Raw genomic sequence first — 13,006 nt, forward strand, 5'->3', positions numbered from 1 at the left:
CAGCTGGTTCACTAGCACTGCAGAATTACCCTGACTATTGAAGTATAAGATAAATGTGGTGAATTGTTTTATCTTTCCGAATTTGTATGTATCTGTAAAGATACTGTTGGGGTGAAGGAATAGTGACTATTTGAATCCTATTTTTGTGTTTGTATTGAGATCTTTCCACCCTTTTTGTCTGGTGTAATATCGTTCATTTTTCTTGTTTAATAAATGTTTTATTCGTTGTGTTAAAAGTTCATCAGTAGACTCCTGTGAGTTTGTTCAGTAACTCTCCCCCGCAGTTTCAGAAAAAAGTTTGGATCTGTCAAGCTAAACTTCACTCTAGGATCTGACTTGCCCAGTAGTTACATCAGCTGGGATCTTAACAATGTGTATTGACAGATAATGCAGATAGGAAACACTGTCCTTGTAGACTACAAGCAGCCCAATGCCCCAATTTAAGTGCCTTTTTAAAAATTCATTCACAGAATGTGGGCTTCGCTGGCTGGGCCAGCATTTATTGCCCATCCATAGTTGCCCTTCAGAAGGTGGTGGTGAGCTGTCTTCCTGAACTGTTGCAGTCCATGTGGTGTAGGTACACCCATAGTGCTATTAGGAAGGGAGTTCCTGGATTTTGACCCAGCAACAGTGAAGGAACGGCGATATATTTCCAAGTCAGGATGGTGAGTGACTTGAAGGGGAAATTCCAGGTGGTGGTGTTCCCATGTGTCTGCTGTCCTTGTCCTTCTAGGTGGTAGCGGTCGTGGGTTTGGAAGGTGCTGTCTAAGGAGCCTTGGTGAATTCCTGCAGTGCATCTTGTAGATGGTACACACTGCTGCCACTGTGCATCGTTGGTGGAGGGAATGAATGTTTTTAGATGTGGTGCCAATCAAGCGGGCTGCTTTGTCCTCTTCTGCATTGTTATAGGAGCTGCACTCAACCAGGCAAGTGAGGAGTATTCCATCACACTCCTGGCTTTTGCCTTATAGATGGTGGACAGGCTTTGGGGAGTCAGGAGGTGAGTTACTTGTCGCACGATTCCTAGCCTCTGACCTGTTTTTGTAGCCACAGTATTTATATGGCTAGTCCAGTTCAGTTTCTGGTCAATGGTAACCCCTCCAGGATGTTGATAGTAGGGGATTCAGTGATGGTAATGCCATTGAACATCAAGGGACGATGGTTGGATTCTTTCTTGTTGGAGATGGTCATTATCTGACACTTTTGTGGTGCAAATGTTACTTGTCACTTGTCAGCCCAAGCCTGGATATTATCTAGGTCTTGCTGCATTTGGACATGGACTGCTTCAGTATCTGAGGAATGGTCACGAATGATGCTGAACATTGTGAAGTCATCAGCAAACATCCCCACTTCTGACCTTATGATGGAAGGAAGGTCATTGATGAAGCAGCTGAAGATGGTTGTGCCTAGGACACTACCCTGAGGAACTCCTGCAGTGATTTCCTGGAGCTGAGATGACTGACCTCCAACAACCACAATCATCTTCCTTTGTGCTAGTCATGACTCCAACCAGCAGAGAGGTTTCCTCCTGATTCCCATTGGCTCCAGTTTTGCTCGGACTCCTTGATGCCACACTCAGTCAAATGATGCCTTGATGTCAAGGGCAGTCACTCTCACCTCACCTCCAGAGTTGAGCTCTTTTGTCCATGTTTGAACCAAGGCTGTAATGAGGTTAGGAGCTAAGTGCCCCTGGCAGAACCCAAACTGGGCATCAATTGAGCAGGTTATTACTAAGCAAGTGCGGCTTGATAGCACTGTTGATGACCCCTTCCATTACTTGACTGAGGATGGAGCGTATACTGATGGGGTGATAATTGACAGGTTTGGATTTGTCCTGCTTTTTGTGTACAGGATATGCCTGGGAAATTTTACACATAGCCGGGTAGATTCCAGTGTTTTAGGTGTACTGGAACAGCTAGGGGCATGGCAAGTTCTGGAGCACAAGTCTTCAGTACTATTGCCGGAATATTGTCAGGGCCCATAGCCTTTGCAGTATCCTGTGCCTTCAGCCGTTTTTGAAATCAAGTGGAGTGAATCGAATTGGCTGAAGACTGGTTTCTGTGATGCTGGTGGAGGCTGAGATGGATCATCCACTCGGCACTTCTGGTTGAAGATTGTTGTGAATGCTTCAGCCTTATCTTTTGCACTGATGTGCTGGGCTCCTCCATCATTGAGGATGGGGATATTTGTGGAGCCTTCTCCTCCAGTGAGTTGTTTAATTGTCCACCACCATTCATGAATAGATGTGGCAGGACTACAGAGCTTAGATGTGATCCGTTGGTTGTGGGATCGCTTAGCTCTGTCTATCACTTGCTGCTTATGCTGTCTGGCGTGCAAGTAGTCCTGTGTTGTAACTTCACCAGGTTGACACCTCATTTTTAGGTATGCCTGGTGCTGTTCCTGGCATGCTCTCCTGCACTCTTCATTGAACCAGGGTTGATCCCCTGGCTTGATGGTAATGGTAGAGTGGGGGATATGCAGGGTCATGAGGTTACAGATTGTCTCCAAGTACAATTCTGCTGCTGCTGATGGCCCACAACGCCTTGAGTTGTGAGATCTGTTCAAAATCTATCCCAGTTAGCAAGGTGGTAGTGCCAGACAACAGGATGGAGGGTATCCTCAATGAGAAGACGAGACTTTGTCTCTACAATGTGCGGTGGTCACTCCTACTGATACTGTCATGGACAGATGCATGTGCGGCAGGCAGGTTGGTGAGGATGAGGTCAAGTATATTTTTCCCTCACCACCTGCTGCAGACCCAGTCTAGCAGCTATGTCATTTAGGACTCGGCCAGCTCGGTCAGTAGTGATAGTTCCGAGCCACTTTTGGTGATGGACATTGAAGTCCCCCACCCAGAATACATTCTGCGCCCTTGCCACCCTCAGTGCTTCCTCCATGTGATGTTCAATATGGAGGAGCACTGATTCATCAGCTGAGGGAGGACGGTAGGTGGTAATCAGCAGGAGGTTTCCTTGCCCATGCTTGTCCTGATGCCATGAGATTTCATGGGGTCTGTAGTCGATGTTGAGAGTGCAACTCCCTCCCGACTGTATACCACTGTGCTGGGTCTTTCTTGCCAGTGGTACAGGATATACCCGGGGATGGTGATGGTGGAGTGTGGGACATTATCTGTAAGGAATGATTCTGTGAGGATGACTATGTCAGACTGTTGCTTGACTAGTCTGTGAGACAGCTCTCCCAATTTTGGCACTAGCCCCCAGCTGTTCATAAGGAGAACTTTGCAGGGTCGACAGGGCTGCGATTGCCATTGTCATTTCTAATGCCGTCAATGCTGGGTTTTGTTTCTTTTTTGTGTCTTTGTAGCGGTTTGTTACAACTAAGTGGCTTGCTAGGCCATTTCAGAGGGTATTCTAGGGTCAACCTCATTGCTGTGGGTTTGGAGTCACATGTAGGGGCCTGGAGTCACATGTAGGCCTGCCCATTAACTTTCTATCAGACTGTGATAACTGCTGTGTACAAATTATCAGTTTGATTGACAGCTCCGTGCCACTATGCAGTGGTTGCTAGTAGCGATGAGCACCAAACTTAATTCCAAGTTTTTGATGTCTCATAAGTGGACGATTCCCAAGGTTCTGCTTGGACTCCAAAAAAATGAGATCACTTTAGACACCCTGCTCTGTCAAACCAGTGCTTGTGAAATGACTGCAGGCAGTTGGCACTGTTTGCCAGCAGCCAATACAATTTGGCATTGACTGCCAACTTTACTCAGAGAGGCCCTGTGGAGGGGCAGTGATGGGGGGGGAAATGTCACACTGGTGCATTTTAGTCAAGGCACATCCTTTGGGCAAGACACCTAATTTTTGGAGATGTTTCCTGTCGCTCATTACTCTGTACAGTGGCTGCATTAAAAACCGTGGCTCAATTTACTCTGTGTCATAATTCAAGTGATTTTGTTCAAGGATAGCATTTATACAGCATTGCTCGAAATATCCAATCTCCCTTGCTCCAAGAAGAACAACCCCAGCTTCCCCAGCCTCATCTTGTAACTAAAATTACTCATCTCTTGAACCATTCTGGTAAACCACTGAAGGTCCCTAAAGTGCGCTGACCAGAACTGGACAGAATAGAGCTGTTGTGGCCTAACTAGGGCTTTATAAATGTTCAGCATAACTTCCCTCTATTTATGAAGGCCAAGATCCCCTCTACTAATTAAAAACTGTGGCTCGATTTACCCTGTGTCATTGTGCAAGTAAAATAGTTCAAATGTAGCATTTATACAATGTTGCTGGAAATATTGACTTTCCAATAGAGTGACTGGATTATCACGAAAGGTTAAAAAAAATCACTGTTGTTTTCCCTCTTACTAGCCCAAGCATGCCATAGCTGTCTATACCAGTTGTGGCTCAGTGGGTAGCACACTTGCCTCCCTGTCAGTAGATCATGGGTTCAAGTCCCACTCCAGGATCTTTTGCAGTTGTAACCATCTCTCTTCCTTACTTCCCCAGGGGTTATCAATATGCGGGCTTGGAGTTTGGAGCAGAGTGTTACTGTGGGCACAAGATACAGGCCCGGAACACCAGCGACTCTGAGTGCAACATGGAATGCAAAGGCGAGAAGAGCAACATGTGCGGAGGGCCCAACCGTCTGTCCGTCTACCATCTGGAGCTGACACGTGAATCTGCCAGACGCTGTAAGCACAATAATGACTGGGCAACACGGGCACGAGAACAGCGCGGTTAGAACCAGAACCCCTTATTCCCTCCCTATCATGTTGCACTGGGAAGCAAAATGGATAGAATATTTATAAACATCTCAATATAAGGTTTGATATATAGCGACACCACAAATCTCGATCAGAATGAAGGTGATTGGGTCATTCCGCCCACCATCGACCACACTGCAGTGAGTGATTGGAATTGATTTTATGTTGTAATTTATGTAACCGTCCTCCACTCATTGTATTTTTCTCGATAAATAATCTTGCTTTTACCGGGAGACTTTGCCGTAGTTTTGGCCATGAGCTCTGTTTGCTGTAGCTCACAGAGATTCTGTTTGAATGAACTCAGTTTGCTGTTTTCAGAAAAATAGGCCCTCTTTCCCCCAAGCGCTGCTGCAAGGCCCACCACCCTACTTCCAGTTCATGGGCTGAAGTGGCGATAGCAATATTCTGCTTAATATCTGTTTGGAAAGGAAAAAAATGACAGGGCTCTGAGTAAGAGCAGGGGGAGTGAGTCTAGTTGATAGATCTTTCAAAGAGTAGGCACGATAGGATGACCACCCTCCTTCTGTGCTGTGTCATTCTACCAGAGCAGATTTCGTTTTAATGAAGAGTCTTATACTTGGATTGTGTTTGCTCCCGAACATACCTGATACCTGTCCTAACTCCATGAGTAACATCCAACTCAACCCAAGCATCAGAGAATAAAGTTAAGAACTATTCACGCCAAAAGAAAACCAGTTCTTAGTTTGTCAAAAACAGGCCTAGAGTCGAACGCTCTTGTAAGCGTTAAATGTTTCATCCCTCAGAATCGCTAGTGCCAGGAGTGGGGATGAGCCAGTGATAGGGGTGGGAGGGGAAGCAGACCAAGTACAGGCGTTGCTGCCTTCACTGCTGGTGGTGGGACTCGCTATAGTTAATTGAATTATTCGGCCCGTAACTTGGAACAGAGCTCAGGCAGTTTGATGGATGAGCTGCTGTCGAAAAGAAAGAAAGAGGGAGGGGTTGGGAAGTCACTCAGTCAGGCAAGATAAGAGCAGGTTCTGATCAACAACTCTAACTTACATTTATTTAGCACTTTTAATGCAGTAAAGTATCTCAAGGTGCTTCACAGGAGCATTAACCATCAAACAGAATTTGAAATAATGGGATATTAGAACAGATGACAAAGAGGTACATCTCAAAAGGGGAAAGAGTTTTAGTGGGTTTAGAGAGGTTTAGTGAGGGAGTTCCAGAGCTTAGAGCACAGGCAGCTGAAGGCTCAGCCCCACTGGGTGCAAGAGGCCGGAATCGGGGGAGCACAGAGGGTTTTCAGGCCTGGAGGAGGCTACAGTGAGAATGAGGGGTGAGGCCGTTTGAATAAAAGGACGAGAATTTAAAAATTGAGGCATTGCCAGACCCAGAGACATTGTTAAAAACAAAAAGCTAAAAGCTACTGCGGATGCTGGAAATCCAAAACAAAAACAGAATTACCTGGAAAATCTCAGCAGGTCTGGCAGCATCGGCGGAGAAGAAATCAGTTAACGTTTCGAGCCTTCATGGCCCTTCGGCAGAACTGAAGCATAGTTAGAAGAAGGGAGAAATATAAATTGGTTTAAGGTGGGTGGGTGGGGGGTGGGGGTGGGGGGAGAGAGAGACATTGAGGGTGTGGTGATTGTGGAGATGAGCAGATAATCAAAAGATGTCACAGACAAAAGGGTCAAAGAGGTGTTGAAGGTGGTGGTATTTGTCTGAGAAAAGTGCTAATTAAGAATGGAAGACAGGATATTCAAAGTACAGCTCTAGTGGGGGTGGGGTGGAAAGACTAAAGGTTTTAGTTTTAGATTTAAAAATAATGGAAATAGGTGGGGAAAGAAGAATCTATATAAATTATTGAAAAAAAAGGCGGGGGGGGTGGGGGGGAGAAGAAACGGGGTGGGGATGGGGGGAGGGGGAGTTTAAGATCTAAAGTTGTTGAATTCAATATTCAGCCCGGAAGGCTGTAAAGTGCCTAGTCGGAAGATGAGGTGCTGTTCCTCCAGTTTGCGTTGGGCTTCACTGGAACAATGCAGCAAGCCAAGGACAGACATGTGGGCAAGAGAACAGGGTGGAGTGTTAAAATGGCAAGCGACAGGGAGGTTTGGGTCTTTCTTGCGGACAGACCGCAGGTGTTCCGCAAAACGGTCACCCAGTTTGCGTTTGGTCTCTCCAATGTAGAGGAGACCGCTTTGGGAGCAACGAATGCAGTAGACTAAGTTAGGGGAAATGCAAGTGAAATGCTGCTTCACTTGAAAGGAGTGTTTGGGCCCTTGGACGGTGAGGAGAGAGGAAGTGAAGGGGCAGGTGTTGCATCTTCTGCGTGGGCATGGGGAGGTGCCATAAGTGGGGGTTGAGGAGTAGGGGATGATGGAGGAGTGGACCAGGGTGTCCCGGAGGGAACGATCCCTACGGAATGCCGTCAGGGGGGGTGAAGGGAAGATGTGTTTGGTGGTGGCATCATGCTGGAGTTGGCGGAAATGGCGGAGGATGATCCTTTCAATGCGGAGGCTGGTGGGGTGATAAGTGAGGACAAGGGGGACCCTATCATGTTTCTGGGAAGGAGGAGAAGGCGTGAGGGAGGATGCGCGGGATATGGGCCGGACACGGTTGAGGGCCCTGTCAACGACCGTGGATGGAAAACCTCGGTTAAGGAAGAAGGAGGACATGACATGTGGCCCAAACACTCCTTTCAAGTGAAGCAGCATTTCATTTGCATTTCCCCTAACTTAGTCTACTGCATCCGTTGCTCCCAATGCGGTCTCCTCTACATTGGAGAGACCAAACGCAAACTGGGCGACCGTTTTGCGGAACACCTGCGGTCTGTCCGCAAGAAAGACCCAAACCTCCCTGTCGCTTGCCATTTTAACACTCCACCCTGTTCTCTTGCCCACATGTCTGTCCTTGGCTTGCTGCATTGTTCCAGTGAAGCCCAACGCAAACTGGAGGAACAGCACCTCATCTTCCGACTAGGCACTTTACAGCCTTCCGGGCTGAATATTGAATTCAACAACTTTAGATCTTAAACTCCCCCTCCCCCCATCCCCACCCCGTTTCTTCTCCCCCCCCACCCCCCCCGCCTTTTTTTTCAATAATTTATATAGATTCTTCTTTCCCCACCTATTTCCATTATTTTTAAATCTAAAACTAAAACCTTTAGTCTGTCTACCCCACCCCCACTAGAGCTGTACTTTGAATATCCTGCCTTCCATTCTTAATTAGCACTTTTCTCAGACAAATACCACCACCTTCAACACCTCTTTGACCCTTTTGTCTGTGACATCTTTTGATTATCTGCTCATCTCCACAATCACCACACCCTCAATGTCTCTCTCTCCCCCCACCCACCCACCTTAAACCAATTTATATTTCTCCCTTCTTCTAACTATGCTTCAGTTCTGCCGAAGGGCCATGAAGGCTCGAAACGTTAACTGATTTCTTCTCTGCCGATGCTGCCAGACCTGCTGAGTTTTTCCAGGTAATTCTGTTTTTGTTCCAGAGACATTGTAATTCAGTGAGAACAAGTGTGTTGAGTGAATGGGACTTGGTGTGAGAATGCAGGCAGTGGGGTTTTGGATGAGCTGAAATTTATGTAGGTGGAAGATGGCAGGCTGACAAGGAAAGCATTAGAATAGTCAAGTCTAGAGTAACAAAGACAGAGAACAATGGAACATTCTTCCCCTGTTCCTAGGTGGTGAATGTTGCCAACAATAGTAATCCTGGCTGAAAAGCACTAACTCAACATAGACCAGGCATTGAACTTGGAAACTTCTTGGTCCCTCTTCCTCTTTAACACACCAGGCAGTCACTTAGCCACAAACCCTAGGATTTGGATAACAAGCACCATCAGTATCATGTGCAATTGATATTTTCTTTAAAATAATTCCTCTGTCTCCAGTGCTGCATATGGTTAGCTATGCAAATATCTAACTCATAGTTCATCTGTTTTAGTATATAATTTTTAGCTTTAGGAATAAAAGTTTAACTGTAGAAAGTGGGATAAATGCAATTAAAGCAGTTTGGATTCTATTACACTTAAAATGTTGGGGCCATATTGCTTTAAGAGGTTTACAGCTAGAAAGCTAAGACTATAAAGCAGCAGGTGGACTTACTTAAATGGAGAGCTGGAGATGTGATGTCTGCAAAGCTTACAGTAATGGCAGTCCTGAGGGATGTTTTGTTTTGGGGGCTACAGCTAAATGATCTTAAAAGCATTCAGTAAACCCTGAAAAGTTGTAAAAACCATTTACTTCATCAGATCAAAAAAGAAATTGTAAGTGAGGTATAAGTGAGGCTCGAGGGGCCGAGTGGCCTACTCCTGCTCCTAATTCATATGTTCGCATGTCCAGAGGGTGGTGAACCTATGGAATTCCCTACCACAGAAGACTGTGGAGGACAAGTCATGGAGTATATTTAAGAAGGAAATAGATAGATTTCTGGAATCTAAAGACATCAAGGGTTATGGGGAGAGAGTGGGAGTACGATGTTGAGATAGAGGATCAGCCATGATCATATTGAATGGCGGAGCAGGCTTGAAGGGCCGAATGACCTACTCCCGCTCCTATTTTCTATGTTTCTATGTTGAACTATGTTGATCCATTTGCACTGCTATGGAGGCCGTTCGGAAATGTGAGTTTTCAAAGTGACTAATTTTCAAAGTGGCGCGGTAGCTTAGGTTTACTTCTTACTTACCCAAGAATCCTCTTATAAGAAACATCTGCAGTGACCATCCATAAGTATGCCACAGTCTCCCGGAGAATTGTCCTCAGCTCCAGCCGATCTATGAGCTGGAAAATAAAACACCATCATTGCATTTTTGGCAAAACCTGAGAGTTCTCTCATCTTCTGTTCTTGAAGTGAGCTGGATGCTGTTAAGCCAGTGATTTATTTCTGTTGCTGATGATTTTGACCCAGCGACAGTGAAGGAACGGCAATACAGTTCCAAAGTGTGTGACTTGGACAAGAGGTTGCAGGTGGTGGTGTTCCCATGTGTCTGCTGCCCTTGTCCTTCTAGGTGGTAGAGGTTGTGGGTTTGGAAGGTGCTGTCGAAGAAGGAGCCTTGTTGAGTTCCAGCAGTGCATCTTGTAGATGGTACACTGTGCTCCATGGAGGGATTTTAACACACGGATGGGATAGCGCATTAGTTCTTCCAGTTGCAAGCAGCGTGCATCCTGAACAGCCTGTGACCCGATAACATGACACACCCTCACCAGCTGTCACGTTAGCTAAAAGTTCCAAGAGTATGTATTCCAGAATAGCAAGCTCCCAATCCACAATTTTCCCTGCATTGGAGTTGAAATCTCTCAGGGATTTCACCTGTTTCCCAGCACCATTCCCACCCCAAACCCAACAGCAGAGACCCATTTGCACGAGACCTCCTCTCTTTCTGGGAGTCACCTTGGAATGGCTGGACCAAAGGGCTGAAGTAGGGTGAAGACACCCTGAGCCAGACATTCCCACTCCTCTGTCTCCCGTGCGATCTGACATTACTGTGACGCAGAGCGAGTGCAGGCGTAATTAATCTTTCTTTTTCTTTATTACATATTCACTCACAGGATGTGGCCTCTCTGGCAAGGCTGGCATTTTCTTATCCTTCCTCGTTTCCCTTGAGAAGGTGCTGAGTCACGTTCTTGAATACAACCGAGCGGCTTGCTGGGCCATTTCATAGGATAATTAAGAGCCGACCCCAGTGCTGTGGGCTGGAGTTATATAAGCCAGACTGGGTAGCGTAAGGACAGCAGATTTCCTTCCCTAGAAGGCATTAGTGAATCAGATGGATTTTTTACAGCAATTCAGTAGTTCCCTGGTCGCCCGCACTGATTTTAGCTTTTTAACCCAGATTTATTTAATTAAGCAAACTTAAATTCTGCTCCAGTTGTCGTGGTGGGATTTGAACTCATGGGACCGAATCCTCGGCTCGGCGAGCGGGGGCGCCAAGGCGTAAAGTGATGCGGGGTGATGTCGGGTGTGCGTCCCGACATCACCGTACGCCATTTAGATTTTCAGTCCGGCGGGCATGCAGCCAAGACAGCTGTGCGCCCACCGAACTGTCAAAGGCCTGTTAAGGCCATTAATTAACGAATTGAACCTATTGGGAAAGCTGCCCGTCCAACCTTAAGGTCGGTGGGGGGCAAGCGAAGAGCCCAGGCGGCCTTCACATTTTTCATGGAACCTCATCCACGGGCGGGATGAGATTTCATGAAAGGCTTATAAATTAAATAAATTTTTGCATTAACGTTCATTGACAAATCCCAGCTCATGTGACACTGTCACATTTGGGGACATGTCTTAATTTTTTTTTCTTTCTTTATTAAAATTTTTAAAACTTGTCTCCCTGAGGCACCTCTGTGTGAAAGAGTGCACTCCCGGCTCAGGGAACGCCCCCCAACCTCTCCCCGCCCGCACAGGGGGCGCTCAGCGCTTCCGGGTGTGCATCACGCTGGGCAGGCCTTAATTGGCCTGCCCACGTAAAATGGTGGTGCGGACCTGATCAGGGGCACTGATTGGGTCCGCACCCACCCGCCCCCACACAACCCCCCCAACAGGGGGAAAGTTCTACCCATGGGATGGATTTTACAACTCCCCCCTCACCCCTCCCGGCGGTAAGTTTGAAGACAAAGGGTACATAGAATCCAGTGAGTGGCCTGTCTGCCACCTACCCACTCACCCCTGACTTACCTGAAATTATATAGGAACCAGGGAGGTGTCAGGCTGCCCACTACCACCCTTGGGCCTACTGAGGTTCTTAAGTGGCCAATTAGTGGTCACTCAAGGGCCTCTTCCTGCCCCCACCGGTATTTTACCCACAGTAGAGAGAGGCTCTTTGCATGTGGGAAACCCGACAGCTTTAACCCACCTGAGTTCCCCCCCCTCAGCTTTTAACCCTGCCCCGGCCTCTTGAACCCAGCACCCCACCCCCTCACCCTGCCTCAGTGAGATCCCCGACCATGCCTGAGCTCCTCAATATTGGGGGGGTCTGCCTGTAGTCCCAACAGTGGCCACCAGTCCCAGCTGGCGCTGTTGAGAATAAAATCTGTCAGCCAATCCGATTGGCCAGCAGCTCTCTAAGACGGAACTTCCTGCTGAGAAAGGAGCGTAAGTCTTACCTTCAAGCAATTAACGCTGCTTCCAGTGTTAAATAGCTGCGGGACAACTGTCGGGAATATGAGTGGGCTCCACCACCCCCCCCACAACTGATTTTTCAGCCGGGGGTTGGGTGGCGGGCACCATGGCACCCCATAAAATCCAGCCCCATGTGTCTGGATCATTAGTCCAGACCTCTGGATTACTACCTTCCCCAATGTAATATCTGTGCATCTCTTATAGCGCGATGACCTAGACCATCTTCATTGCACATCTTATAACGTGAACTATGCTATCTCCAATGGAGAGCCTATACAATTTCTAGAGGATCCCTTATTGCCAGAAAATCTATACTATCTTCATATCTATATGTATCTCTGATGTACCTTATAGCATGAGGACCTATACTATTTCTGATGGACCTGAGTATGAGAATCTCATTGAAACATTGAACAGTTAGAAACACGAAAGTATTCCCGACCACCAGAATGTTAATTCAGTGACAAGTTACACTAAGCCATCCTTTATAAAGAAATCATCCTGTCCTTGTGTAAAAAAAAAAGCAACTGTAGTCATGTGAGTGGTAACAGTGTTCCATATCCAATTTGTATGTTGTATTTTTAAAAAGTCTGCAAAATGTGGTAACGAATTTTGCCTGGAGACATGAGACAGTGATCAAAAAACGCATACATAATTAAGCAGCAATAATTACAGTTGCATTCCTAATGATAATCTTATGCTCCTCGGTAATTATTTTTTAATTACTTTTACCTTGGTTAATGAATTATCATTTAGTTCAAATTCCTCCTCAGTGTTATTAGTCTGATGTTACAGCTTGTTTTATTTGGTTTCATACAGGCAGATAGTCCATGGCCTTGCAACTTTACAGTCAGTTGTTTATTTTTCGTGTGCAGGGCATTAACAGGAGAGGTGGAGACTGGAGAATGTTCTGGTAAATTGTAGACGAGAATCTAACAATTGGAATGAGTTCAGATGTACTATTCAGTAGAAGTCTCTCAGCAATGCTGCTCAGTATCCAAGAGAAGTGGGTGTCAATATTATCTTGCCTTGTCCCAATCCCGCTCCCTTTCCCAGCTGCTAAATTAAACCGGACAGTTCACGATCTTAATGCTCTGTCTGATTCTGAATTGAGTTTCAAAGCACTTGATCTCATCCATGCGTTTTGTCACATCTGGATGCAATGCATCCAATGCTGGCCTATGAAGTACC

At 46.4% G+C, this 13,006-nt stretch overlaps 1 protein-coding gene across 1 annotated transcript in view; it reads left to right on the forward strand.

Moving 5' to 3' along the window:
- wscd2 (WSC domain containing 2) overlaps positions 1–13,006 on the forward strand; it is a 289,995-nt gene that overhangs the window by 147,154 nt on the left and 129,835 nt on the right. Inside the window, exon 3 of the mRNA XM_078554462.1 lies at positions 4,467–4,651. Within this exon, the coding sequence (XP_078410588.1) occupies positions 4,467–4,651 (185 nt within the window). The remainder of the gene's footprint in view (positions 1–4,466; positions 4,652–13,006) is intronic.

The sequence above is a fragment of the Cetorhinus maximus genome, chromosome 12 (assembly GCF_964194155.1).
Source record: "Cetorhinus maximus chromosome 12, sCetMax3.hap1.1, whole genome shotgun sequence".
NCBI lineage: Eukaryota > Metazoa > Chordata > Chondrichthyes > Lamniformes > Cetorhinidae > Cetorhinus > Cetorhinus maximus.